Below are 13,400 nucleotides of genomic sequence, written 5' to 3' on the forward strand. Positions count from 1 at the left end.
AAATAGAGAGATACATTTTTGTAAGTTTTACATTGAAATAGCACTAAAAAGCACAAAGCATCATTAGTCTATGGAAGCATAAACAACAACCGAGGTGCAATTTGAGGCTGACAACAATTAAGCCCTTGCTGGATACACAAAGTGGATTTGTCCCGATTAAAATTCTGGAAGTCAAACATTTCTGCAAAATTCCCAAGGCCCACTTTCTCACTTTTTCGAAGAAAAGTGTTGACATTTCTTCTAAGTCACAATGCAAAAAGGAACTTTGATGTAGGATGGGACTTAGTCATTTCTTCAAGGTGCAGGAATTCTTGAGTGTGGCTAAGCTGAACTTTACCCTGAAACCTTGGCACCGCAGATCAGATGCTTTTTCCCATGGGTCTTGCACTGGAGGAAAAGTTTTCAAAGTTTTTCAGATAATCTTCAGATGCCCAAGTAAGCACAGAAGTACACTTCTAAAGCCCGCAGGATGTCAGGGAAAGCACTTAGAGACTATTGGAGTGTCAAGCACATGTCAATAGCAAAGTCCAGTCCAAGTCCCTTTGTCACTGGTCAGCTGGGCAGTTCAGGAAAAAAATATCTTTCAGCTTGTGGTGTTCGTATAGCCTGACTGGAGGTCAGCAAATTTGCCCATGAAGTCCACTTCCTTGTTTTGGCTACAAGAGGAAGCAGGTACAGACATTCAGGACTCCCCTCAGGTCAAAGACAGCAGGTCCATTCCTATTCTGATATTCCGCAGATCCAGTAAGTGTTCTGAAGAGGGTTCCTGGAGATGGCACATTTTTGCATGGCACCATCTAGTGGGTGGGGGTGACTCCTGGGCACTCACTAGCCAATGGGGTAACATTGGCTGGGGACAACCCTAACTACCTTTTCAATAGGTACCCTTACTACACAAAATCCCACAATCCTCTCGAATCTCAAAATTCAAGATGGGGAAACCCTTCCACCCTTGAGCAAAACTGGTCTGCCCAAGATAAGGAGCAGTCCCCTCCTCTTTCATCACTAAAACTCAGTTCTAGTGGGACAAAGGGTACTGCCCATCCACATAGCAGGCAGCATTAAAGTTAATTACGCTCCTGTCCCACCCAGCCTGGTCTCACAGCTCTGCATTGCTAAGCTGTTGCCCTTGCTTTGGCGGGGTTTTCACACCTCTCTCACAGATCATTCAGGTCAAGTGCAGGCTGGGGAAAGGCTGGAGAGCTAATGCAAATTAACATCAAGTAGTTTCAGGCAAGATAAAGATAGCTTTTTTAAAGTTACATTTCCAGTAAATAAAAATCAGAGTTAAATATCAAAATAAGTCGCTTGAATTAAGTCTGTAGTAGGTAGAAGTCAAAAGTTATAGATTATATTGTATAATCTATACTTTGACTTTTCCAATGTGTCATCTACAGCCTTACTAGTGACAATATCGGTTTGTGCTTAGTAACTGAGGGAACATGCAATTTCTAATGTTAACATTTTCCACTCATGGATATTATAGACCCTACCTTCTGGGCAGTGGGGTGTGCTTAGCGGTTATTTAGTTAATACATACAATTTGGTTTTCCTATTGGACTAATGGGTGATTTTGACAGGTCTGCATAACAGAGGTAAAGCTCAGTCAAGTCAGTCTACACAGGTCAGGCTCTAGACATATTTTCACTGTAACTGTAGTGGGTGGTACTATAGTTGTTGCTATCCACAGGTGGCCTTTATCTTCCCATACCAAGGGTGTATTTGTACATCAAATACTATCTCCCTATGGGAAACTTTATTACCCCAATCAGGATTTTATCTAATTCCAACATGTTGAAAGGGAAAGCTCAGGTACTTTCCTCCTATTCAGCAATGGTAAAGTGCACAGAGTTCAAAGTCCAGCAAAACTAGGGTGCAATAGGCAAAAGATCTGAGGTCACCACACAAACACGGTGGATTTCCTACATATGTTTTATTTATTTTCTTGCATAAAAGTACCTGCCTTTTCCTTTTAGATTTTTTATGGGGGAGCCACCATAACAACATTGTTTTTTTATTATTACTTCCCTTCCTCTGGTGTGTTATTCCACCGTACAATGTGGACAAGGAAGAGATGATCGACTACGTATGTTTTGACATCCAGACAGCTTAGTTATTCCCTGACCAATTCAAGATTTTTAACTTAAGTCAGCCAAGCAGTTATCCTACGATAATGACTGCTCCTTCACTTATGAACGTAAACTGGCACCAATACTGAACAGCATTGCACTCTCATCGATTAGCTCTTGGTTTAATTACACACATTCACCAGACCATATTACCTTGTCCTTTTTTTGTTTTTCATCCTGATATATAGTCCAGTGTTCTCCATTGTTGCTGAACGCTAATTTGTAGGAACCTACAAATTGAACATGTCCAAAATCTTTAGCTCCTTGTGTGATTATGCCTGTCACTTTTGTAGGAAGAAGCAAGTCCAACTGTAAATGAAAAAAAGACAACTTAAAACATAAGTTAACAAAAAGCGCACACATTGAAATTATTGTACATCTGCCACAGATCATCATATCAAAAAAAGTTTACTTCATCAAAGACTCCTAGGATTTGGGACACAACGAAGGAAAGGAGCTACAAAGTAGCATATAAATCGAGAATGAATGTAAGTAACAGTTCATTCGCTCTAAGAGGAAGGCCTTCAACAAAGTTTAAACGTTTATGAAATCAATAGACAAGTATGTAAAAAATTGGCTTCCTTCAGCTCTAGCACAAGAACTTAACCAATAAAAAGAGAAAGCACATAATACCCTCAATTTGTCTACAGTAAAAAATCATATGGGTGTCCGTTTATGCATATAAATGTATCCTATGTGAACAAAAACGATAACTTAATAGTGGAAAAGGTTTCAGCATGAACACACGATTTAAACGCAATAGGTCTAGAGACATGAGCCTCAGAGGGTATTACGATCTTGGATCTCAGGGTTACTCCATCACAAACATGACAGATATACCGCCCGCTGATTACAATTCCATAATATCTTATGGAACTTGTAATTCAGTGGATAGTGATGGAGTATCCCATCCACCAAGATCGTAATCAGGCCCTTAATCTTTTGCAGAGATCAGTAAATATTCTAAACAATTTCCCTTTTTGTAGTGGGCGTGGTAAAAGCCCAAAGAGTATAGTCAAGCCTACCCTTTCAGTAGCATTGATTTAGCTTCTTCTTTGTGCAAGATAGGCCTCTGTTCAAGACTGCATGGATTTCACAAGATCTGGTGACTGGTGTGGCATGCATTGTCGGGATGTATTTGCACAATATCAGGCCAACTGTGGTGGAGTGGAAGTCGTATACACCAACCAGGTCACCCCGGTCAAAAATGCACTTAGTCTTAGACTTAGACTACAACTATTGGAAATGTTCCTTCTAGTAAGTCCGCAGCACGTATCTACTCATGTAAGGTATCTTTCTAGCTGCAGAGTCAGCTGGGCCCTCTAGGAGTCAGGATACTTCTTTCTATGTCCCTGAAAGCTGCACACAGAAGGTCTGCCACTTGACTCTTGGGGAACCTGAAGGCCATTAGTGGTCAGGAGTATTAGGGGCACATGCATCAAACCATTTTGCCATTGCAAACAGTGCGAATCGCAAAATTCACCCGTTTCCGATCGTAAAATGGCCTTTTTACAATTGGCAATTAAGGAAATCGCTATTTTTGCGATTCCCTTAATTGCGAATGCAGTTAGGGAATCGCAAACTGCTATTCCCTAAATGCGATGCATTAAGATCAAGTTGATGGTAATTTGCAATTCCTTTGACAAATGCAAAAAAAGGAATTTTTCAAAGTGCATTGTGGTACATACACATGCCCTTACAGCATGTATGTGCACAACATGTGCATACTTACCTGTTTTTGGGGGTGCATCAGGGTGACCTTTTGGCCCCCTTGCACCCTGGAATTTGCATGCCAGTTTGCGAGTATCTATTTGGTACTCGCAATCTCATTCATTCCTATGGGCCTCTAGGCCCACAGGAATTAATGGTAAGCCATTCCTTATTAGCAAATCGCAATTTGTGATTCGCTATTAAGGAATATGTAGGAATCACAATTTTTATTGAAAAACCTACATGCACAGGTAATTGCGAGTCCTTAATAGCGATTCCTTACTAATCGCTTTTAAGAACTCGCAATTCTTAACTTTGATGCATGTGCCCCTTTATTCTTATAGTAGGAGTTAGGAGACTAATTGCATTTCTCCCAGAGCAATCAGAATTAATTTAGTCCTGTTCTTTCAGCAGGGCCTTCTTCTGTAGGTACAGTTCTCACAAGTCGACAAATGTTCTGGAGATGGTGGTTGAGCACCAGTTTTTTTCTGTTCACTATTCAGTGATTAGGCAGATTCTTCCACCCAGTCCAATGTATTTTCTTGCAGCCGTCCACATTCTTTTGTAACACTTCCTCTTTGTATTACTGTAAAAACCCAGGAATTACTGGTTCAATAAAAGAGAACAGTTTGGTCAGGAGGCGGCCTGTTCTCGGTTCCTTGATGATGCTCTCCTCTCACCAGGCAGGTAACAACCCAGTTCTATCCCCTTACTATGCCTCATGTCAGACTCTCTAGGGGGGTCCTAGAAATGAATAGTAGCCCTCCATGACTCTTCGAGTCAAAAGTGCTACTTCTAAGGTTGCCCTTTGTTCTGTCAACTGCTCCTGTCCATTCCTAGCTAGCCAATCTCATGTAAATGGTCAGTAGTTAACATTAATGTGCGCTTCTGATGCAAAGGGGTTAGGTATTGTCCTCTGAGCTAAATCCATTGAACCTTGCAGCCAAGGATGTGTGATCCAAAGAGGTATGATGAGTGGCACAACTTGTTTTAAGCCAGTTTTGGCTACGGCTCTCTACAGTACATTTTGCGCTATCTGGCTGACAATGGCGGTCTGGATTCTTACTAAGCACTTCCTTTGTGCCAACACGCATGTCAGCCAGTCTAGGTAGGTGGTGGCAGGGGCCTAGAAAAAAATCATTGGCGCAGGTAGTCAGGCCGACCAGCACTAGTAAGCCAGACATAGGACCAGCACAAAATTGGTACTAGTGCACCCGGATGTATGATGTTACCACTGCTTCACAACTTGTTGGTGAAATTCCTGAGTTGCGCCAAGACACCCCTATGTTTATGTCTACCTCTTGCCTATGCTTACTGTCTATCCCCACTTGCTTACAAGGACCCAGACGATATGTGACCAAAGCCATGAGTGGCCTTGTGTCCGGAGGGAGGGGCTGGTGAACTTCCACTGAGGGTGTATGGGACAGTGGGGTTGAACTAGAGGGTGATGGGAGGCTTGAAGCCACGAGTTCTGCATAGTGTTATCTATTCACCGGTTTGTATCAGTCGCACCACATTAGAGTGTCGGGTGATTAGCATGTGTGTGTGAAAGTGCCCATACAGACCGGGCTCATAGCTGTAACATTGCGTAGCAGTGCAAAGGGAGTGTAAGTGTGTGGGTGTGACCGTCTGTGGACCGCCTGTGTTTCATGACACTGGTTTATATGTTGTTCTCATGCAAGAAGCACTTTACCTCTCAACAGGGAGTTTACCCGCATGGCTTTGTCCTACGGTAATGCTAAAAGTGTTATAATTCTGTGGATGTGCATATTACTGATATCATTGTAGCACAGGGTTTACCCTATAGCAATGTGAAATTGCATTATTAGGATTATGATGTGAACAAGGGTCTGACAACCTCTCACACTGCATGAGGGTGCTGTGTGGGGATTAAAATACGATTTTTCCCATGTGTGCATACTGTTGAGATCTGATCAACACATTTGGGCATACCACTACTGGTAATATTGCCAAGTAGGATTTATGCCCCAGAGTCCTTGATTTTCATGTTGCATTGTTTAATGTGTGTGTTGAATATAAACAGCATTTCCCGACGTCATGTGTGAAGTCCCTCTTTTGTGTTGTGCACAATATTTATTGTTATATATGTTTATATGTATGTATTTTTATATTTATATATGGGGCTTTGCTCTTGCTTTATGCATTGCTTCCGAAGAACACCTGACTGCTCAGTGCCAAACTACCCAAGGGTGAGCACTGGTTGTTCAGTGTGTAGAATTGTCTGTCCTTGAAAGGAGCAGTGCCTACTGCCTGAATAGGACCATCCAGACAGCGCTGGTTCCAACAAACATTGAAAAAAGACAATAGGAATTTTCACTGCTAGGATATATAAAACTTTAGTACACATGTCCTGCTTTTTAAATACAGTGCACCCTGTCCTATGAGCTTTCAGGGCCTACTTTAGCAGTGAATTATAAGTATAAACAAGAATTTGCAATGCAATCGGTTTTGCATCATTAAAAGTTAAAGCTATTGGCGTTGCAAATGATATTGTTTATTAGTTCTGTTTTTTGGGGAGTTCCCATACATTAGCAGAGCTTTTTATTAACACGGCATTGTGAGTGACTTATATCAACGAACCTTGTAGTTAACAAAAAATCTACAAACAAAACGAAAGGACAGAGGGGACTTAGGTAATGTGGAAGTGTAAAAAAAAAGATGAGCAAAATTACATTTTAAAACTGCAGCACACTGAGGGGCACCGATTTCATAGCGCAAACAACCTAAAAACAGCATGGAAGCCTTGTGTACAATGTTGCAGAGGCGGGCCCCCACAGGGGGCTAAGGAGCCGGCGCCATAACCCGGCGTCGAGCCCCCAGTAGAAAAAGGGGGAAGGGGGGACCCGGCATGGTGCGAAAAAGGGAGGCGCGGTGGGGAAAGCCCACAAGGGTCCCCTACCATCCCCCCCCCCCCAGGCCGCCGCGGCCAATCGGGGCGGCATGCATATTTCAAACCCCCCAATCAAGGAACTGGCGTGAAGTCTGAGCACCGCTATGGGGGCTTAAAAGCGCGGCACCCCTAAGTAGGCTCCTAGCATCCAGGAGCAGGTGAGCAGCGCGACACAAAGAGTATAAGCTTGTCCCACCCTCCCACACCAGAGGAACAGCGATGTCGCAGGGCTGAAAGGGGCTAGCAACGGCGAAGGGCTACGCTGAGGACGGTTGTACGGAGGCACACCAGAGGGCGGTGCGCCAGGATAGGTCCACTCATCTTCAGATGCCGCATGGCTGGGTGAGGTGGCCTAAGGAAAGCGACTCTGCTATGCCTCACGGCTGGGTTTCAGGAATACAAAGCAAGGGGTAGCAATCAGAGATGGCGCTCGCAGCCCAGCCCCCGCCGAATGGCAGGGTCCAACAAAAGCGGACAAGGTAGCGAGGAGGCCTAACTCTAAGGACATAGGCTACCCCCCTCTTGGCGCAAACGAGGCGCAAAGGAAAATCCAACCTAACAAAGAACCTGCCCAGAAGGGCAAGGAGAAGATCACAAGGAAATGTAGAATCAGATAACATGCAAAAATGCAAAATATAACGGTTTCCTTGTAACCCTAATAAAACTGCGGCCAACAAATGACCACCACAAGACAAAAAGTGTAGTGGCTTTTCTTGGCGGGAGGGGAAATACCGAATGGTAGAGGAAGGTGTATGCACGAGGAGTGGGGCAGAGTGCGGGGGTTGTGTCGCATACACCTTAAAGGTGCACCGCTTGGATTCTAAGTTTTAGAGCAAAAACAGCGACAACCCTCCCACTCTCCATGCGGCTACCCACCCAGACGTGGATCGAATTGCAGTCCGGGGTTTCAGAAGGAGCAGCAAAAACAATAGGGTAAAAGTCTTAGCTGTTCCAAAGCTGCGAGTTCTGATGGTTGAATGAGTAATAAATGTTGTTGTTGTCGCAGCCCTACAGCCTCAGGCATTTTGCGGCAAGGGGGAAGCTAGAAAAGTCCATAAGTGTAACTGAGAGGAGGCCCGGGGAATGGAGAGAAGGGTCAGTGGAGGCAAGTAACCTTGCGCGGCCATTTAGTTACATGAAAAAACGACAGGTCCCAGAATGCAACGAACAAGACTGGACTAGATGTACCTTTTGTACGTGCTATGCGACGCGTATGTTTCATAATAAAATACATGGGCTATACAAAACTTTCATTCAAACTTGTGTGCCTGCGTACTAATAAAAGCTACTTTTGAACGTGAAATTCAGTTGCAGTAATTATTGGGAAGCTGCAAATACCTCAAGCTAAGAGAAAGAAACAAAACACTCTGGGCCCGATTCACAGAACTAACTTAAGACAAAATCCTAAACTTACAACCATTTTCGTATTCACAGAAGGCACTTACTCATTTTGGTATTCACAGAAGACACTTACTCATTTCGGTATTCACAGAAGTTAGGAGTCCTAACTTTAGAACTCCTACATGCCTTCTGTGAATACCGAAAGTCCTAAAGTTAGGATTTTTCACAGTTTAGGAGTAGTAAAGTTAGGGCTCCTAACTTTAGGACTCCTAAATGCCTTCTGTGAATACCGAAAGTCTTAAAATTAGGATTTGTCTCAACTTTACAACCACCAGGATAGCTTGACTCCAGAAACCGGTCCTAGGATGCTTGATACCGGTCCAGGGAAGACGTGGCTTGGCAGTTCGGGCTGGACTGTTCCCATGAAGCACAGGGTCAAGGCTGATTTGCATATGGCCATGTCTGAACTGCGGTGGTGTGGAGTGCAAAAAAACGATGGATTTAGGCCCAGATCTCTGTACTGGGGTGAATGTATGACATTGTTCTGCATTCTGTCCATCAACTGTTGTTTTTGCACTTTCTAAAAATGGCATTTTCAAAATTGTGATTTAAAATTTGACTACACCATTGAAGAGGATTTTTAATTGCAATTTCATTAACACTAATCATGAAATACCTATCTGTCCCCAATAAAAAGCTGGCACTTATTACATGTAATAAGGCAACCCAATGTTATCCTATTGGACACCTAGGCCTCACAGTAGTAAAAATGAATTTAGGAGTTTTTTACTGGACGTGTAAAACTTAAAAGTACATGTGAACCTTTAATGCACGCTGCCCTATGTGATCCCTAGTGCCTGCCTTAGGAGTGACCTACATACAATGGAAGGGGAGTTTAAGGCTTGGCAAGTGGGTTACATTGCCAGGTCGATTTGGCAGTTTACAACTGCATTCGGGCTGATATAACAGGCCTGTGTCATGATTTGAGGGGCTACATAAGTGGGTTACCCCATAAGTGCTGCAGGACCACTAGTAGCATTTAATTTACAGGCCCCTGGGATCATCGTATGCCACACCGCAAAATAATTTAGGCCACCCTGAGGCTGGCAGATCAAACACGTCTACACAAGATCATTGCTTTTTTAAATTAAGCTTTCGTGTTGTGCCAATGTGACTTGCACTTTTTGCTTTGCTAACAGCTATAATGACCTCACCCAATGCGGAAGGAGGGACTACTTGTCCTTGGTGATCTCTATTCCACCATTGGCAACATAGTTAATGATTACCATTTTTTGACAGTGTTGAACAACTGCACATTCCACATTCCCATAAAAATGCATTTCTCACACTCCCATGGACTGGCAGGACAAACAGCGGATGTTCCTTATTGACTGGTGAAAGCCAATCAACCACCAATTATCACTACTGAATGTCCATCTGTGGAAAGGGGTTACTGAACAACAGACCTTAAATATCTACAAGCTAGCATGATGCGAATTAATTTTTCCCAGTATTTGACTTCTCACATTTTCACCATATTATGAAATTTGAATATATATTCTTAAGTTCATGTGTGTTATGCATCATCAGCACAATATTTAGAATTTGTCAAATACAAAAAAATATATTTTGCCTTACTTTCCGACATACCGTTTTTAAGCTATTGGCATTATAAATGACAATGCCTTTTATTTATGTTTTAAAAACCAACACATGAATAAAAAGCATTGTCATTTACAATGCCAATAGCTCAAACTCTCAGAATGTTTCTTAGAACACAACACAGACATAAAGAATATATATATATAAATACTATAAATATTACAAATATACTGTTGACTTCCTCGTACTACAAATGTAGAATAATGTGGACTGTTTTCTTTAAATTGTATGTCACAAGTTGAAGGAGGGACTGATCTGTTCCTTTTGAATAGCCACTCTGCTCTTTAAACTCTATGACCCAGACGAAGGCCTCTGGCCGAAAGTAGGTCTAGCTGTTCTCTAAATGCACATGCACTTTGCTGTTGAAAATAAAAAGAAGATAAAATTACTAACCTTGATTTCAAGGCTTTGTCTGTGCCATCTTACTGAGTTTGCCTGCGGATACGAGTGTGGAGGGAAGTAACCGGGACTTGATTGGCATATATGAAAATGCTTAAAAGTTATGATTTTTGTGTTCAGTTTAGTTGCCTCTCAAGAAACATACCTTATACATATAGACTCATAATTTATTTTGTATTTGCAAAACTCGCCATGCAGCTCTAACACATAAGGGATTAATGTGACATTTTGAAACACTGTGGAACATTCGCCTTTTCTCTGTCTACTGGATGCATTTATGTTTTTTAAACGAAAATGTTCTTCATCTGCTGCTTTCTCTATAAAAACAAGGCTGGCGTGTCAAAAGAGAGCAAGATTTTTTTTTCTCTTATCATGCTCCAGTTAGTTTTATTGAACGATTAGCAACTCTAAAAATGATAAAGTGACCTACAATTAGTATTTCCGATATGTTTTTTCGAGAAAGTCAGGAGTACTGAAGGACAAAGATTCCCTCCCTGTCTGCCGCTAGAGGGTTGGACTCAGTAAGAAGCATATATGAGGAGCAGGGAAGAGAAGTTAGGATAAAAACATGCATCTCCTCTTTCTCTAGAGCATGGGTACTCACAAACTTTCTCTCGGGGGCCAAATTTACAGTATGGGTTGTGTCCGAGGGCCGCACCAGTGGGGGCGGGATCATTGGGGGAGGGGGCGGGGCTAGAGCAACAAAAAAAACTGTGACCATGAGGTTGAACACAGGTCCCTGCAGCGGACGGCTTCATCCACTGAGCCACCAGACCCCGCATACACACATACCTCTCTCTTTCTCCCTCTCCCTCCCCCTCCCTCTCTCCCTCCCTCTCTCCCTCTCTCCCTATCTCTCCCACTCTCTCCCCCTCCCTCTCTCCCTCTCTTCCCCTCCCTCTCTCCCTCTCTCTCCCTCTCTCTCCCTCTCTCTCCCACTTCCTCCCCCTCTCTCCCCCTCTCTCCTTCTCTCTTCCTCTCTCTCCCTCTCCCTTTCTCTCATCCTCTCCCTCAGACTGTCTCAATCTGTCTCTCTCTTCCTGATTCACTCTGTCTCACTCACTCTGACTGTCTCACTCCCTCTCTCTCTCTCTCTCTCTCTCTCTCTCTGTCTCCCTCTCTCTCTCTCTCTCTGTATGTCTCTCCTAACCTCTCCCTCTCTGTCTCCCTTTCTCTGTCTTCCTCTCCCTTTCTCTGTCTTCCTCTCCCTTTCTCTGTCACCCTCTGTCTCCCTTCCTCTGTCTTCCTCTTCCTTTCTCTGTCTCCCTCTGTCTCCCTTTCTCTGTCTTCCTCTCCCTTTCTCTGTCACCCTCTGTCTCCCTTTCTCTGTCTCCCTCCGTCTCCCTTTCTCTGTCTTTCTCTCCCTTTCTCTGTCACCCTCCGTCTCCCTTTCTCTGTCGTCCTCTCCCTTTCTCTGTCACCCTCCCTCTCCCTTTCTCTGTCTCCCTCCCTACCACCCTCTCCCCTCTTTGTCTCCCTCCCTCTCCCTTTCTCTGTCTCCTTCCCTCTCGCTCTCTTTGTCTCCCTCTGTCTGTCTCCCTCTCTTTGTCTCCCTTCCTCTGTTCCTCTCCTCCCTCTGCTTCCCTCCTCATTCTGTCTGTCTGTCTGTCGACCTCTGTCTGTTTCCATCTATCTGTCTCCCTCCTTCTGTTTGTCTCCCTCTGTCGTTCTCCCTCCCTCTGTCTGTCTCCCTACCTGTCTCACTCTCCCTCAGACTGTCTCACTCCCTCCAACTCCCTCTCTCTTTGTCTCCCTGATTACCTGTCTCACTCACTCCGACTGCCTCAGTCCCTCTATCTCTCTGTCCCCCTCTCTCTCTCTTTCTGTTTCCCTCTCTCTCTGTCTCCCTCTCTCACTCAGTCTGTCTCTCTCTCCTTACCTCTCCCTCTCTCTCTTTCCCTCTCTGTCTCCCTCCTCACTCTGTCTCCCTCCTCACTCGTGTCTCCCTCCTCACTCTGTCACCCTCCTCCCTCTGTCGCCCTCCCACTCCCTCCTCCCTCCATCTGTCTGTCTCCCTCCCTCCCTCCCTCTGTCTGTCTCCGTCTTTCTCCCTCCCTCTGTACGTCTCCCTCTCCCTTTCTCTGTCTCCCTTTCTCTGCCTTCCTCTTTCTGTCTCCCTTTTCCTCCCTCCCTCTCCCTCTGTCTGCCTCCCTTTAACTCCCTCCCTCCCCCTCCCTCCCTGGCTGCACGCGGATGCCATGTACAAGATTACCTGGCAGGTCATGTGGGGATGCTGTTGCTGGGGAACGGGGTCACCGTAGAGATGCACTTGTGAAAAGTGCACATCACTCGATGTCGTCAGCCGGGCCTCGGAGTAGCACGGCGCTCAGGCAAGAGCTGGAGAGGCTCTCTGCTACAAACGGCCTCTGTTTTAACCCCCTGTTCCCCGGGAATGGCACATGAGATCTGGATCAGCAGGGACACCCACAGTCAGGATTAAACGGAGGCCTTGTTTATGCAATTTTACAACAAGGCATTGAATGCAGAGCGCGCGCACTGATGATAGAGTGCATTAGGGATGCTCCCTTAAGGGTATATGATTAACTCAAAAGACTCTTGTCACAACGCCGCACAATGGCAGTATGATTTTCGATTTCACTTTTAACTCGATTTGAGTCACTTATAAAGCGGAAAGTATTTTGACGGAGCACTTCAGAGATCGGCAGAATTAAGCAAAGTCCCAGCCCTGGCCTCGGGGGTCTCACACACCTAGACCCCCACCCCATTTGTGACGCACTCCGGCATCAGCCTTAGGCAGCCCAAGGGCTTTAGGTTTAAGCCCTGCAGTGCCCAGCTGTAACTGTCAATCAGGTTTCATCAGAGCCGCACCCGAGCACTTCACAGGTCGTTAAAAGACCATTCCTATGTTAATGAGGCTTTTTTCTTATTCCACCTCTTGGCGCCCCTGCAGCTCCGATCGGACTATCACTGGAATGCCCGGGCCCCCACAGAGCCACAGAGCAGCAGGGTCTCGGCACGCACTGTTTGCAGACACACTTATTTTTAGGTCTCGCGACCTATCGATGTGCGCAAGCGCATCGAGCGGAGCGAGAATTCATGTCGGCAAAACACAAGTCAAACCAAAGGGCTTTCAGCCTTGCGGTTTTCATGAAGTTCACGTGAACAAGCACGCGCATTCAGGGCCAGCCCAGCACATCAAAGGGCTTCTCCTCCCCTAATTAATCATGGCCGGCCGCAGGCCGGCCGTACTCTGTTTCCCAAGCCCGCCCCCATCCTCCACGCCCCCC

At 44.9% G+C, this 13,400-nt stretch overlaps 1 protein-coding gene across 2 annotated transcripts in view; it reads right to left on the minus strand.

The window, feature by feature from the left end:
- The window catches only part of EDIL3 (EGF like and discoidin domains 3), a 1,521,395-nt gene that overhangs the window by 53,098 nt on the left and 1,454,897 nt on the right, over nt 1–13,400 (minus strand). For both annotated transcript variants that reach the window (XM_086960856.1, XM_086960857.1), the window contains one exon: nt 2,283–2,438. In XM_086960856.1, coding sequence (XP_086816982.1) covers nt 2,283–2,438 — 156 coding nt within the window. The remainder of the gene's footprint in view (nt 1–2,282; nt 2,439–13,400) is intronic.

Source organism: Lissotriton vulgaris, chromosome 3_1, assembly GCF_964263255.1.
Source record: "Lissotriton vulgaris chromosome 3_1, aLisVul1.2, whole genome shotgun sequence".
In the NCBI taxonomy this organism is placed as follows: Eukaryota; Metazoa; Chordata; class Amphibia; order Caudata; family Salamandridae; genus Lissotriton; species Lissotriton vulgaris.